The 12,702-nt window shown below is 39.8% G+C and overlaps 1 protein-coding gene across 1 annotated transcript; it reads left to right on the forward strand.

Annotated features, from left to right (window-relative positions):
• The first annotated feature begins 224 nt into the window (after positions 1-224).
• Positions 225-7,183, forward strand: LSM3 (LSM3 homolog, U6 small nuclear RNA and mRNA degradation associated). The gene is made up of 4 exons (XM_007429640.4): positions 225-317; positions 1,971-2,081; positions 6,442-6,537; positions 6,834-7,183. The coding sequence occupies exons 1-4, from the start codon at positions 297-299 to the stop codon at positions 6,912-6,914; spliced, it is 309 nt and encodes a 102-aa protein (XP_007429702.1). The 5' UTR covers positions 225-296; the 3' UTR covers positions 6,915-7,183.
• Positions 7,184-12,702: the final 5,519 nt, after the last annotated feature.

The following is a 12,702-nucleotide window of genomic DNA, read 5'->3' on the forward strand; positions in this document are numbered from 1 at the left end:
TATGTGTTAACTCAGCCTATTAGTCTAGTGCAGGGTTTCTCAACCCGGGCAGTTTTAAGAGTCCGGCTGGGGAATTCTGGGAATTGAAATCCACACATCTTAAAGTTGCCCAGGTTGAGAAACGAGAAACTACAGTACTGTAAAGGCAGAAGAGCGGCGTTTAGCAAACTAACCCGGAAGCTGGACGCTACAGGAGCATCTCAAGTCGCAGCTCTATATACTCGGCTAGGCGGGCTGTAGCCGTGTCGCGCTTGCTATAAAATCTCGCGAGAAGGAGGGGGGGCTGCCTTTGAATAATGGCGGACGAGGTGGATCAGGTGGGTGAAGCGCCGGGTCGGGTGGCTGTCGGCTGCTGAATCTTCCAGGGATTTGATCCTTTGCGGTGGAAAGTGTGGCAAGCCTGGGTGATGGCTAGCTGGAGCTTCAGTCTCTACCTCTGGCATCTCCTTTGAGTTTCGCAAAGTCCCGGCAACGACTTCTGCGTGGGCGTTGATGTTTTATTCGGCAACCTGCCTCTCGGGGTTTATTTATTCAATCGATTTATATGACCGCCCATTTCAGATACGTGACTCTTGCTTTAAGCTGCTTTTTTTGGCTTCGTTTTCCAAGCCTTGTCCCTTCCTCAACAGACACAGACACAATACAATAATAATACTACAGTTTTGCAGTGGATGAAATGCTATTTCATGGTTTCTGATCAAATGCCTTAAACCAGTGTTAAAGTGTGGGGATCACCAAGACCCTGTCAGGGGTCTACAAAATCAAAATTATTTGCCAGCCTATGTTGAAAAATAACACAATATTAAAATCCCATCGAACAATTGTGAGAAGTGGCAGTGAATGCATCAGTTTTAGTTTTTTAATATGCTAAATATCAATAAATATAACCTATACAAGCAAAAGCTATTTTGGGGTCCTCCATAAATTTGGGAAGAGGTCCTGAAGGAAAAAAAAATTGAGAAACACTGTCTTAAACCAATACATTTTCCATTACTTTATCAGTCCTTTAAAACTTGGGCTGTGCCTGGATTAAACCACACTGACACCTTTTCCATAGTGGGCACCACTAGTGCGATGCTGTGATCTGAGTGCACATATTTGTGTGAGCTCTGGCTGCTGTATCCCTTTTGTTCTAGAATATGTTTGTTAAAGAATATGTTCTAATTAATCTGTATTTGTTGAGACTGACAAGTTGCTATAGATGTAGAAATGATGTGTATAAGAAAGCTTAGGCTATATTTTATAAAGTCTCAATTGTGTGGGCACATCCTTTATACATAACTTTTTAATGATGTTATTACTTTTAGATATTGCAGTTAGCAACCTTTTTTCAATATTGGAAAAGTAGTTGTTATAAACTAGGACTATAAAACAGAAAAATAACATATGACTGTATAGTCTTTCTGTTTGGGATTGGCTGGTGTAATAGTTAAAGTAAAATTTAAACTTGTGTAATGGCTTTATTTGAAGCACCTTGGCTCAAACTGTGTCAGCAAAATGCAAACATTATTATAGCACTCGATAAGATTGACTGGGTTTTTCTAGTGAAATGCACATCCAGTCTTCTGTTTAAAAAAAGGAGGGATGGTCTTTTTTAAGAGCTTAAAGAAAAAGCAAATATGAATAAAACAAGTAAAATCAATGTAGGCTTCAAAGACTCACCTGCTAGGTTGAGAGGAGAAGCAGTGTAAATTTTCTCTGATTTTACTTAAATTTTCCTGTTGGTCCAATCATCACAAGTGAGCCTTTACCTCTCTGAAAGCTGATGAAAAATCACAGAATCTTAGATAATGTTAGAAACTATAACTGAATTGCCTCTCATTTGATTTCAGTAGGCATTAGTAATTATCAGATTACTTTGGGGGGAATAATTGCTAGTAGCCAACATTTACTATTTATAACTCAGGTTTCTTTGCTAAAAATATGTCTATCACTATAAATGTTTATATATATATATATATATTTTATAGCAACAAACCACCAACACTGTAGAAGAACCTTTGGATCTCATCAGGCTTAGTCTTGATGAACGGATTTATGTGAAAATGAGGAATGACCGAGAACTTCGAGGCAGATTACATGTAAGTAGAATTACATGGGTGTGTGTGAAATTTTAAAGCATAGTTATACAATTTCCTTCAGCTCAAGAGCTGCAACAGGCTTTATGTGGCCTATTGAGAACCACACTCCAAGCATAGGTATAACCAGAGGCCATTTGCAAGTGGTTGTGAAAGGGTGAAATGCATCTACCAGCTTAGGTCACCTGTTTTTCTGCATTTTTGTAGTTCTGCTTTAAAAATTACTTTTTTTTTTAAGAGAGTAAAACAAATTAGAAACAATGCTCATTTAGTAGTAGGTGATTATGGAGAAAAATTAGTGTTAAGTTATTAACCATGGTTTGTCATACAAGCAAAAATCCAGTCAGTTGATCAAAGTAATGATGGCTTGTTTAGCCTATTCCTGATTTCTACTTTCCTTTCTGTTTTTCTGTTGTATCTCTGGATTGGTTGAAGTTTTGGTATAAGCACAAACTAGCAGTAAGTTAAAAAACATATGCAAACCTTGAAACTCCATTTTTAAAGCTACCGCTTTACACCACAGCTGCAATTAGTTAGCAAAACAATTAGGGTTTCAAATTATGGTTTATTAGTGATCTGTATTCATGTATCATGCTATGCCAAAAACAAATTAATCACAGTTTTTCATTGAATAAACTGGCATTTTATGCTTTTCTCAGGCAATTGCATCAGTAGTAAATAATGCTTTATTTTTTAAAAAAGAAAACTGAACTACTTCAGCTGGTTTTAAAAGCAAGATATAATGGTTGATGTTTATTCAAAGGTTAAAGTTTCTGTTAAAAAAGTAGTAGCATTATACTTGGGATGGAGGAATACTTTGGGGACTCAAATGTTGGACCTCAGTATTATTTCAGTGTTGTGGAGAAAGAGCTGAAAGAATATTCCCTTTATCTAGACTGCATAACTAGAGAAACCTTTTGCAAAGTATTAGAGATCACCCTCTTTATCTGCAACTTCATTATGTGTAATTTTGCATATCCACATTTTTGGCACATAGTTTTGTTTGGAGGATAATTTTTGAAGTGTTTTTTGTATATTTTATGTATGCATAAAAGAGTGGATGAGCTTTAGCACATACATAAAAGTACATTTTTGCATGGTCTCATCTCTGCTTGTTAGGTTGGACTGCCTCTCCCCCACCCCAAATAGCAAGAGCCATCTTTGTGAATGCAGAATAATAAATTAAATTTATTAAATTTATTATTTAATCTGTAAATTAGATTTCCTATTCATTGAGTTATCATAATAGCAACTAGTCAGTGAATATTGTTCAGAACTGTCCAGTGTGTGAACAGAAGGATGCTGTTCACTTAGTGCCCTGCTTTTGAGCTTTTCATTAAAGTTTGGATGGCTGTGTGTGTTGTGTGCACAAATATTTATTTCAGTATATATTGAAAAATGCTACCAAGAGGAAATATAGTATAAAAAATTAGAAAAAGAAAAAGAAAATAGAAAAGCGTTTTACAGATTGTGAAAATTAAAATGTTGAGGTATCATTCGATAAGTACTGCATATAAAAGTTTCTTGTATTAACTTAAGATTTCAGAACCATTATTAAAATGAAGTCCAGTATAATTAGTCATAAGTCAGAATGACCTATTAACAAAAGTATCTGTCAAATATAAGAATTATATTCTTATTTAACAATTCAAACAGAAGCCATTATATTAAATCCTTATGTTAAGAGCAACACAAACTTTGGATGCAATACATGTCCTTATGTAGAATTATAATCCATAAATGGTTTCCAAGTTGAATTAAAATTCTGTGCCAAACTTGTTTTTCAAATATGAAATTATGTTTGACTTAGATACCTACCCCCACAACTTAGTTTGCCATTTCTTTTGATGGAATTGTGCGATTTCCAATAAAAGGCACAAAGAGTCCTGACAGCTGTTATCATATAAGAGTTACCTTAGTATAGATTTAGGGGTCTAAGGTTTGGTAATGTTCAACAGAAAAATAGTTGGCAGGAAATTCAACATTTAACTTTTGTTTCATTCTATAATAAACCATCTTCCAGAATGGTTGAATTTTTTATTTTTTTTTATTTATTTATTTATTTTGTATGCCGCCTGTCTCCCCCAATGGGTGACTCTGGGCGGCTCACAATAATAATAAAAAACACAGGACTCTCCAGCCATAGACATAATCTATAAATAGTTAAAAACATATATAAAAATGGCCTAAAAACCTCTTATAATTTGGCCCTAAAAAACCTGTAAGATGCTGGGGGGGGGACAACCCCTCACCCCACCAGCCATCTCCATAGGTGCGGGCCCCCCTCTGGCCCCCAAGCCTTCTGGCAGAGCCAGGATTTGATCTCTTTCCTGAAGGCCATGAGGGAGGGGGCACACCGCACCTCAGGCGGCAAGATGTTCCATAGGGCGGGCGCTACAGCAGAAAAGGCTCTCTGCCTAGACCCCACCAATCGAAATTCCTTGCCGGGTGGGGTCTGCAATCTGCCCCTTCTGCTGGACCGAGTGGGGCGGGCTGAGATGACCGGGGCGAGGCGGTTCCTCAGATAACCTGGTCCCATGCCATGAAGGGCTTTAAAGGTGATGACCAACACCTTGAATTGGACCCGGAAACAAACTGGCAACCAATGCAGCTCACGCAATAGGGGTGTTATACGTGCCCTCCTAGGGGCATTAAGAACTGTCTGTGCCCTGCATTATGTACCAGCTGTAGCTTCTGGATACTCTTCAAGGGTAGCCCCATGTAGAGCGCATTACAGTAGTCCAACCCGGAGGTGACCAGGGCATGAGTGACTGTGCGGAGGCCCTCCTGATCCAGGAAGGGGCGTAACTGTCGCACAACACGAAGTCGTGCAAAGGCCCTCCTAGCCACGACTGCCACCTGCTCTTTGAGCAGGAGTCGTGAGTCCAGGAGAACCCCCAGATTACGCACCGGGTCTGTCTGGGGCAGTGCAACCCCGTCAAGAACCAAAGATGACAAACTCCTAGATCCTGAGGCTCCCCGTATCCACAGCCACTCCGTCTTACCATGGTTCAGCTGAAGCCTGTTGTCCCCCATCCAGGCCCCCACAGCCTCCAGGCACCGCGAGAGGGCAGTCACAGCATCACTTAAGGCACCTGGGATGGAGATATATATTTGGGTATCATCCGCATACTGATGATACCTCACCCCATGGTGCCGGATGATCTCACCCAGCAGTTTCATGTAGATATTAAATAGGAGCGGTGAAAGTACTGACCCCTGTGGCACCACACAAAGTAGGGGCCGGGGGCCAGACCTCTCGCTCCCTATCAACACCAATTGGGTTCGGCCTTGGAGAAAGGAGCTGAACCAGCGCAACATTGTGCCACCCAGCCCCAACTCCTGCAGCCGACCCAAAAGGATACCATGGTCGATGGTATCGAAAGCCGCCGAGAGGTCAAGAAGAGCAAGGATGGATGCACTACCCCCATCCCGCTCTCGCCAGAGATCATCTAAAAGTGTGACCAATGCTGTTTCTGTCCCATAACCAGGCCTGAATCCTGACTGATAGGGGTCCAGATAATCCGTTTCCTCCAGTATTCTCAGAAGCTGCCGCGCGACCACCTTTTCTACCACCTTTCCTAAAAAGGGAAGGTGGGAGACTGGATGAAAATTGTCCAGGAGGGTGGGGTCTAGCAATGGTTTCTTGAGGAGTGGGCGGACCAAAGCCTCTTTAAAAGGCTTCGGAAACACCCCCTCTTGCAAGGATGAATTAACTACTGCCAGAACCCACCCTAAAGTCACCTCCTTGGTAGCTTTAACCAGGAGGGACAAGGATCTAAGCCACAGGTGGTCGCACTGACAGCCCCGAGGATGCTGTCCACTTCCTCAGGGGCAACAGGATCAAACCATTCCCAGATAACTGGGCAAGAACGCTCCCCGGGCAACTCCACTGGACCTACTCCACGCTTGGCTTCCAACTGAGAACGGATCTGAGAGATTTTATCCATCAGGTGTTCAGCAAATTCCTCTGCACGACCCTGCAAGTGGTCCTCCGCCCCCCCTTTTCCCAGGAGGGCCCGGGTGACCCTAAACAGGGCTGCAGGGTGACACTCTGAAGATGCAATAAGCACGAGAAATGCTGATGTTTCGCCGCCCTTACCCCCACTAGGTAGGCCTTAACAGCAGCTCTAACCCGTGTTCGGTCTGATTCGTCCCAAGTTTTCCTTCACCGGCGCTCTAGACGTCTCTTAGCCCTTTTCAACTCCCTCAGCTCCTCCGGAGTATGCATGATAATCGGTTAGGTTGAGCATTTCCATTTTTATCCAAATTGGAAAAAAGTGGAAGCAAATTACTGTATATATTTGTGCCACATAGATGATGCTATCAGAACAATATTTATAAACTTATTTCACTTTCAAAGGCATATGACCAGCATTTAAATATGATTTTGGGTGATGTTGAAGAGACTGTGACAACAATAGAAATTGATGAAGAAACTTATGAAGAAATTTATAAGGTAAGAATTTCTAATATTTTTTAAATGCTTAATGTTTCAAACATTAGAAGTGCAAGGGTGCATAAATTTAAATGTTACCTTACTCTTTGCTAATCAGATCATTGTTTTGTTTTGAACTTAATTATCTTATACCGCATTGGATGAAAGACTAATATATCTAGTATTCATTCGTTGTACAAATAAATTTAAATTGATTTCAGAATGTACAAATTCATGGCACTTTAAACAGAACTATTTTTGTAGTGTTTTTGTATTCTTGAATGTAGCCTAAAACTTGCTGCTTTTTCCCTCCACAGTCTACCAAGAGGAATATTCCAATGCTGTTTGTCAGAGGGGATGGAGTTGTATTGGTTGCTCCTCCGCTGCGGGTTGGCTGACATTGCAGGTTGCTCCTTTGGTGTGGGTTATGGGACTTCCAAGACATGAGTTCCCACTCCCCTTAAACACTAGGACTATCCAATATTTTACAGGAGAGTTCTCAATCCTGATTATGTATTGCAAAAGCTTATGTTTATTTGGCAAATAAGAGGCCTTCTCCCCTTCTTGGGCAATTAAATCAACTTCATCAAATCAGTGGATTTTCTTGTTTAGTTAATACCTGTGGTCCCTGATGTACTTTTTTAAATAAATCCATTCACTTATTTTGTATATGTGTATCTATGAATATTCTTCATGTTCATTACAGTTCAGCATAGTGTGTACAGTGTGTATCAATATTTTTGTCTGCTTGGGTATATTCTTGTCTGCTCCCAGTTAAAGTTCATAAGCAAAACGCATACTTTAGAAGCACTTGGAAAAAATCATAAATGTCCTCAAAATTGATTCATACTTAAATGGAAAATAGCCACAAGGCCAATCCAGTAACATCTAGTTCAAGAAAGGGAACATTTAAAAAATCTATCCAGAATGTTTAGGAGTAACCCACTCAGCTCAATATTCATATGGATACAATATTTGTGTGTGGGTGTGTGTAAGACAAGTATTGTTAGTGAAATTACAATATAGTTAATAAACTTATGAAAATAAAGCTGACATTAGAAAATGGAAGTCTTCTCCAAATGAAGAAAAAATAAAATTGCACAAAAATACGAAGTGAAAAAAAAATAGGGAGCATGTTGCTGTAAAGAATAAATACAAAAAGAATATGTAAATATAATTGGCTAAAAAAGCCATGTAGTGATCCGCACCAGTCAGAGAAAACAAAGAGGATAACTAAATTGAATAACAGTGACAAAAGATTAAATTTTTGATCATATTAACTACAGATGTGAAAAGTCTCCTCCTCTGGAACAAGTCAGTCCTGACACCTAGGTGGTTAGCAATTTTCTGGAAAGTAATAAATACAATCAGTATGCAGTGTTCAGGACATAGGCTCACCCCAAAGAGGCTTATTTTATTTAGAACACCGCAGTCTGGTTCAAAAGATTAATTTCTAAAAAAACTTCTGGAGCATCCAGAATAATCGACTCAGTGTGGTCTAGAGGAGAAGCTGGATGCTGTTCGCAAAAGTGTGCTTTGCACTTAGCTAACATGGAAAACTGACAGCCTAGCTGGTATTCATCTGAATATTATGAAATATATCATGTGAAAATGCTTTCTAACCTATAGCTCTTTGAGGATATGCAATGTATTTAATATTAAATTCTAGGAAAGGATTCATGGGAATCCAAGAACAATACACCAATTTAATGTTCTCTATACTAATTGGCCATTGGCCTATTTCATAACTCTTTTTTATCAATTTAAAATGATCAGGTATTTAGACGTATTTTGCTGGAATATAAATTAAAGGTGGTTTCTACAATATTTTGCTAAATTTCAGAGTTTTTGAAAATGCAAATAATTATATGGATAGAACTTGTTGAGCAGTAGAAGCATGGCCTGTTGGGACTCAAAGTCCCCCCAAAACTGCCAACCTGACTCCTTTCCAGCACAGATTTGCTCATTAACACCTGGGAACCCATGGGCTAGAGGAACTGTGGCTCCTAACCCAGTGACTTTTTCTATAGGAAGCAAATAAAATTGATACTAGTTATTTATAAGGCTTATGGAATAACAAGCTTGAATTGCTATCCTTGCGAATCATTGGATGGTTGCTTTAAACAACATGACATTAGATTCCTATAGTTTTAAAATGAAGTAATAAAGGTGTTTCACATATTCTGGATGCCTCAGAGAATGTTTAATCAGTGCTGGTTATCTTTGCCTTGCTTTTGGAGATACAACACAAGAGTTGGAACATTACTGTATTATCAGATGTTGGGCCCAGATCAATACTGTAGGACTGTTAATGTAACTTTGGATTGATCACTGTGTTAAAGATGTATATGTTATTTTTAGCTATATACTACCAGCAAAGGGCAGCTCCCTTCCTTCCTCCTGGAGTGGCTCCATTCTCACTGCTTTTTAGGAAGAGAATCTCTCTCTTTCTCTCTCTCACACACACATATATACATACACATGTACAACACAAATGATAACAAATGTATGCAATACTTACATATTCCAAACTGAACTATTTAAAATGAGCTATATGGTAAAAGAAAACAAAATAGTAGAGCTAGATATGAGGAAAATTAAAAAAACAAAAAAGCATTACGATGATGTAGTAGAATAAGCATTTCTCTACTTATCTTGTGTATTAAAACAAATGAAGTTTTTCATTTTATTTATTTAAAGCATATAGCCATCCATCTTAAAACAACTCTGGGTGGCTTACAACCCATAAAACAGTATAAAACAATATAAAACCAACAACAATAAAACTAAAACCTGGCACCACGGCCACAATTCTCTCATTCTAATTCCACATTCTCATCCCGCCCTGGCCTCGCCCTATCCCAACACCTGGGGGAAGAGCCAGGTTTTAAGTGCTCTCCAGAAGGATTGAAGGGCAGGAGCCTGTCAGATATCAGGAGGGAGGGTGTTCCATAGGGCAGCGGCTGCAATGGAAAAGGCATGCTTCCAAGGACCCACAAGATGTCAGTGTTTAAGGGAAGGAACCTGGAGCATGCCTATCCTATCTGCTCTGGTGGTATGGATAACTGGATATATAACAGATACATAACTGGAAACTGGCTTCCCATAAGTTCAGATCATTATTCTATATCCTAAGCTCTGGGTGCCTTCACAATACAGTACCAAATTTACTTTACTTTCTTAGTTTCTCCCCATAGGTTTAGTTTCTAGTCGTCTGATCGTCCTTGTTGCCCTTCTTAGCACAGCAATGTTCCAGTTTCCTTCAAACTGCCTTAAAACATGGTGCCTAAAACTGAACACAGTACCTGCATCCAAACTACTGTGGAATTACCTTTTTGCAGAAACTACTACTGATGCAACTACAGCCCTGCTGTTTGTACATGGATGTCCTATTGAGAAGCATGTGCAAGTGGGGGTCAAGTAGTGAATGGGGTCAGTGTGAGCAGCCTCCATCACTCCAGATTCTATACGATCTTCACATATTAAGTGTCTAAGGAGTCAAAACTGGGTGATGGTTAATATGTCTTTGTTTTAATATATTGGAATAGAATGTCAGGGCAATGACAGAACAGTCTACGATTTTAGTATGGGCATGCAAATGTCCTTTTCGGGCACTTGGGACGGTCCGCTTAAACTTTCCATGAGAGCTAGCTCTCCCAACCATCCCATTTGCCTTGTTACTATCTAGGAATTTTGCCTTTGCAGTTCCCCCTCAACAGATCCCCTTGCTCGAACACTAGATGGGGCTGCTTGCTTTGTTCACAGCAGGTGTGCACTTTGCCTGATGGTTATCAGTGGCTAAGTATTTTCATCTTAATAAATAATTGAAAAGGCTTCCATAATATGCAGCCTTAAGTAGAAAGTCGCAGCATGCTGCTTAAAGAACATAATGCTTTTTGGTCACTGTAAATAAATACTGGTGGCTTTTTCAAGGTATAATACAGCAATAGCAAACCTTTTGGGCTTGGTGTGTCAAAAATTCAGAAACTGTCTAACTTGACTCTGCTGGCTTGTTACCCCCCGCCCCCAAACAAAAGAGAAACAGTTCTTTACATATTCATTTATTTAAAAGAAAAATACAGTCCAATCATGCATGGTGCTCTGTATTATATAAAGAAACATCAAATAATTACAAAAATTAAATACAAGTAAAACAAAGTCAGTTCCTTTGGTAACTCAAACAGGGAGAATAGTTGTTGTCAGGTTTTGGTGAACGCTGACGTGCCACCCAAAATGTCATGGCGTGTCACCTTTGACATGCGTATCATAGGTTCATCATCACTGGTATAATGATTAGCCTTAGAGTATGGTATTCTTTTTAATGTTATACTGCCTGGGATAGTATTACTGTTAATGTTCCCAATTGTGGATAAGTAACCAGAGAACTGAATGAAGAAAACACGAGGGATTGGCAGGGAGGGGTGAAGACTTTTGCCAGCAAACGTCATGGCTCATACTTGCTGGAAGATATTATTGAAATGCATCAGCAATACGAAACAATGCCCAGGAAGGATGGGCCTGGGCTTTGCAAGGCAGCAGCGGTGTCATGCAATACAAGTGTTTTCCATGGACTTTCAACTGCTCTATGTAATATCACTCTTTGAGTACAGAAATGGGGAGGGAGTAATTTGGCACTATTCCCCAGCCTGAGACTTGAGTGGAATCAGTGATGGCACCGATTCTGATATGGGAAGCATTTCTTTAGTCCAAACTGGCCATGAGCACCTATTCAAAATTTCGTTCCTTCACTCCTGTATTTTTAAGTGGCCTTCTTTCCCTCATCTTCACAGACAATGAACCTGCTCCTTTGTGTTTCATGTACTTGCTCTAGACATTCTAGCAATTCTTTTCCTCTCCCTCCTGTCATTTTTAAAGCAGCAGAAGCATAAGACCAAGGGTTAGACACCAAGTGTAGGGCATGAGAGTTTCATAGGGTTGGAAGAGGTCATCTAAGATTAGACAAATGGCTATCCAGTTTCTCTCTGAAGACTTCCAAAACTTTCCAGTTCATGAGGCAAAGTGTTCCACTGATTGATAGCTCATACCATCAGAACATCCCTCCCAATATCTATCCTGAATCTACTTTCATGTAACTTCAACCCTCTGAGGCAATAGAAAGCAAGTCCACTCCTTCCTGTATTTGACAATTCTTTAAATAACTAGTTTAGTCTTTTCCTCTCAGTCTTCTGTAAGCTAAACATAGCCACTTACTTTAACCATTTCTCACAGGACTTGGCTCCTGGTCCCCCACTACCTTGGTAGCCTTCTCTGAACTCTTCCCAGTTTGTCATTGTCCTTTTTAGACTGCAGTGCCCAGAAGTGGACATAGTATTCCAAGTAGATGCAGAGTTGAGATGAAGACAGGTGACCTATCAAACCCTTCAAGGCTTGGCACCTGGATACCTTCAGGACCACTTTCTCCAGCCCGTTTCTGTCCAGCCAATTAGATCTAGCAGGGAGAAAGTGCTGCAAGTCCCACATTTTTGGAGGTTTGTGGGGCTGAGATGAGGAGGCGCTGCTTTTCTGTTGCAACACTAACATTATGGAATAGCCTCCCTACAGAGGTCAGGCTGGCTCTCTCTCTGCTGGTTTTCCACAAGCTTCAAAGACAGCTTTTTCAGAGAGCCTGTCCCTGAACTGAGTTATTGTTACCATCTTTTCTTTTCTTTCTATTCTTGTAGGGTCATTGTGTTTTTGTAAGTATATATGTATGTATGTGTCATTTTTCTGTGTGAGCTGCCAGAAGTAATTTTTTTTATTGTGGGGACATATAAATATGTTAAATAAATAAATAAGGCCTGATCAAAGCAGAGCAGACAATTACTTCTCACAAGTACTTCCTATTATATCCCAAAATAGCATATGCCTGTGATGTGTGTAGTTACATCACAGTGTTGGCTCACGTCCAACTTGTTATCTACTAAAACATCCAGATCCTTTTCATATGTATTACTGCCAGGCCAGGTCTCCCTCATAACTGTGCCTTTTTTTTCCTCCCCAGATACAGGACTTTACATTCTTCCCTATTAAATTTGATACAGTTCATTTTGTCCCATTGCTCAAACCTGTCTAGATCTTTTTGAACATCTCTGTTCGAAGTTATAGCTATTCCTACTTTGGTGCCAGTTTATAATCATCAACAATCATTCCTTCAACCCAACTCATTCATTTATGTCATTAATAAAA

The sequence above is a fragment of the Python bivittatus genome, unplaced genomic scaffold (genome assembly GCF_059951505.1).
Source record: "Python bivittatus isolate LINGU-HERP-01145 unplaced genomic scaffold, Pbiv_v1 ctg000080_np1212, whole genome shotgun sequence".
Classification (NCBI taxonomy): Eukaryota; Metazoa; Chordata; class Lepidosauria; order Squamata; family Pythonidae; genus Python; species Python bivittatus.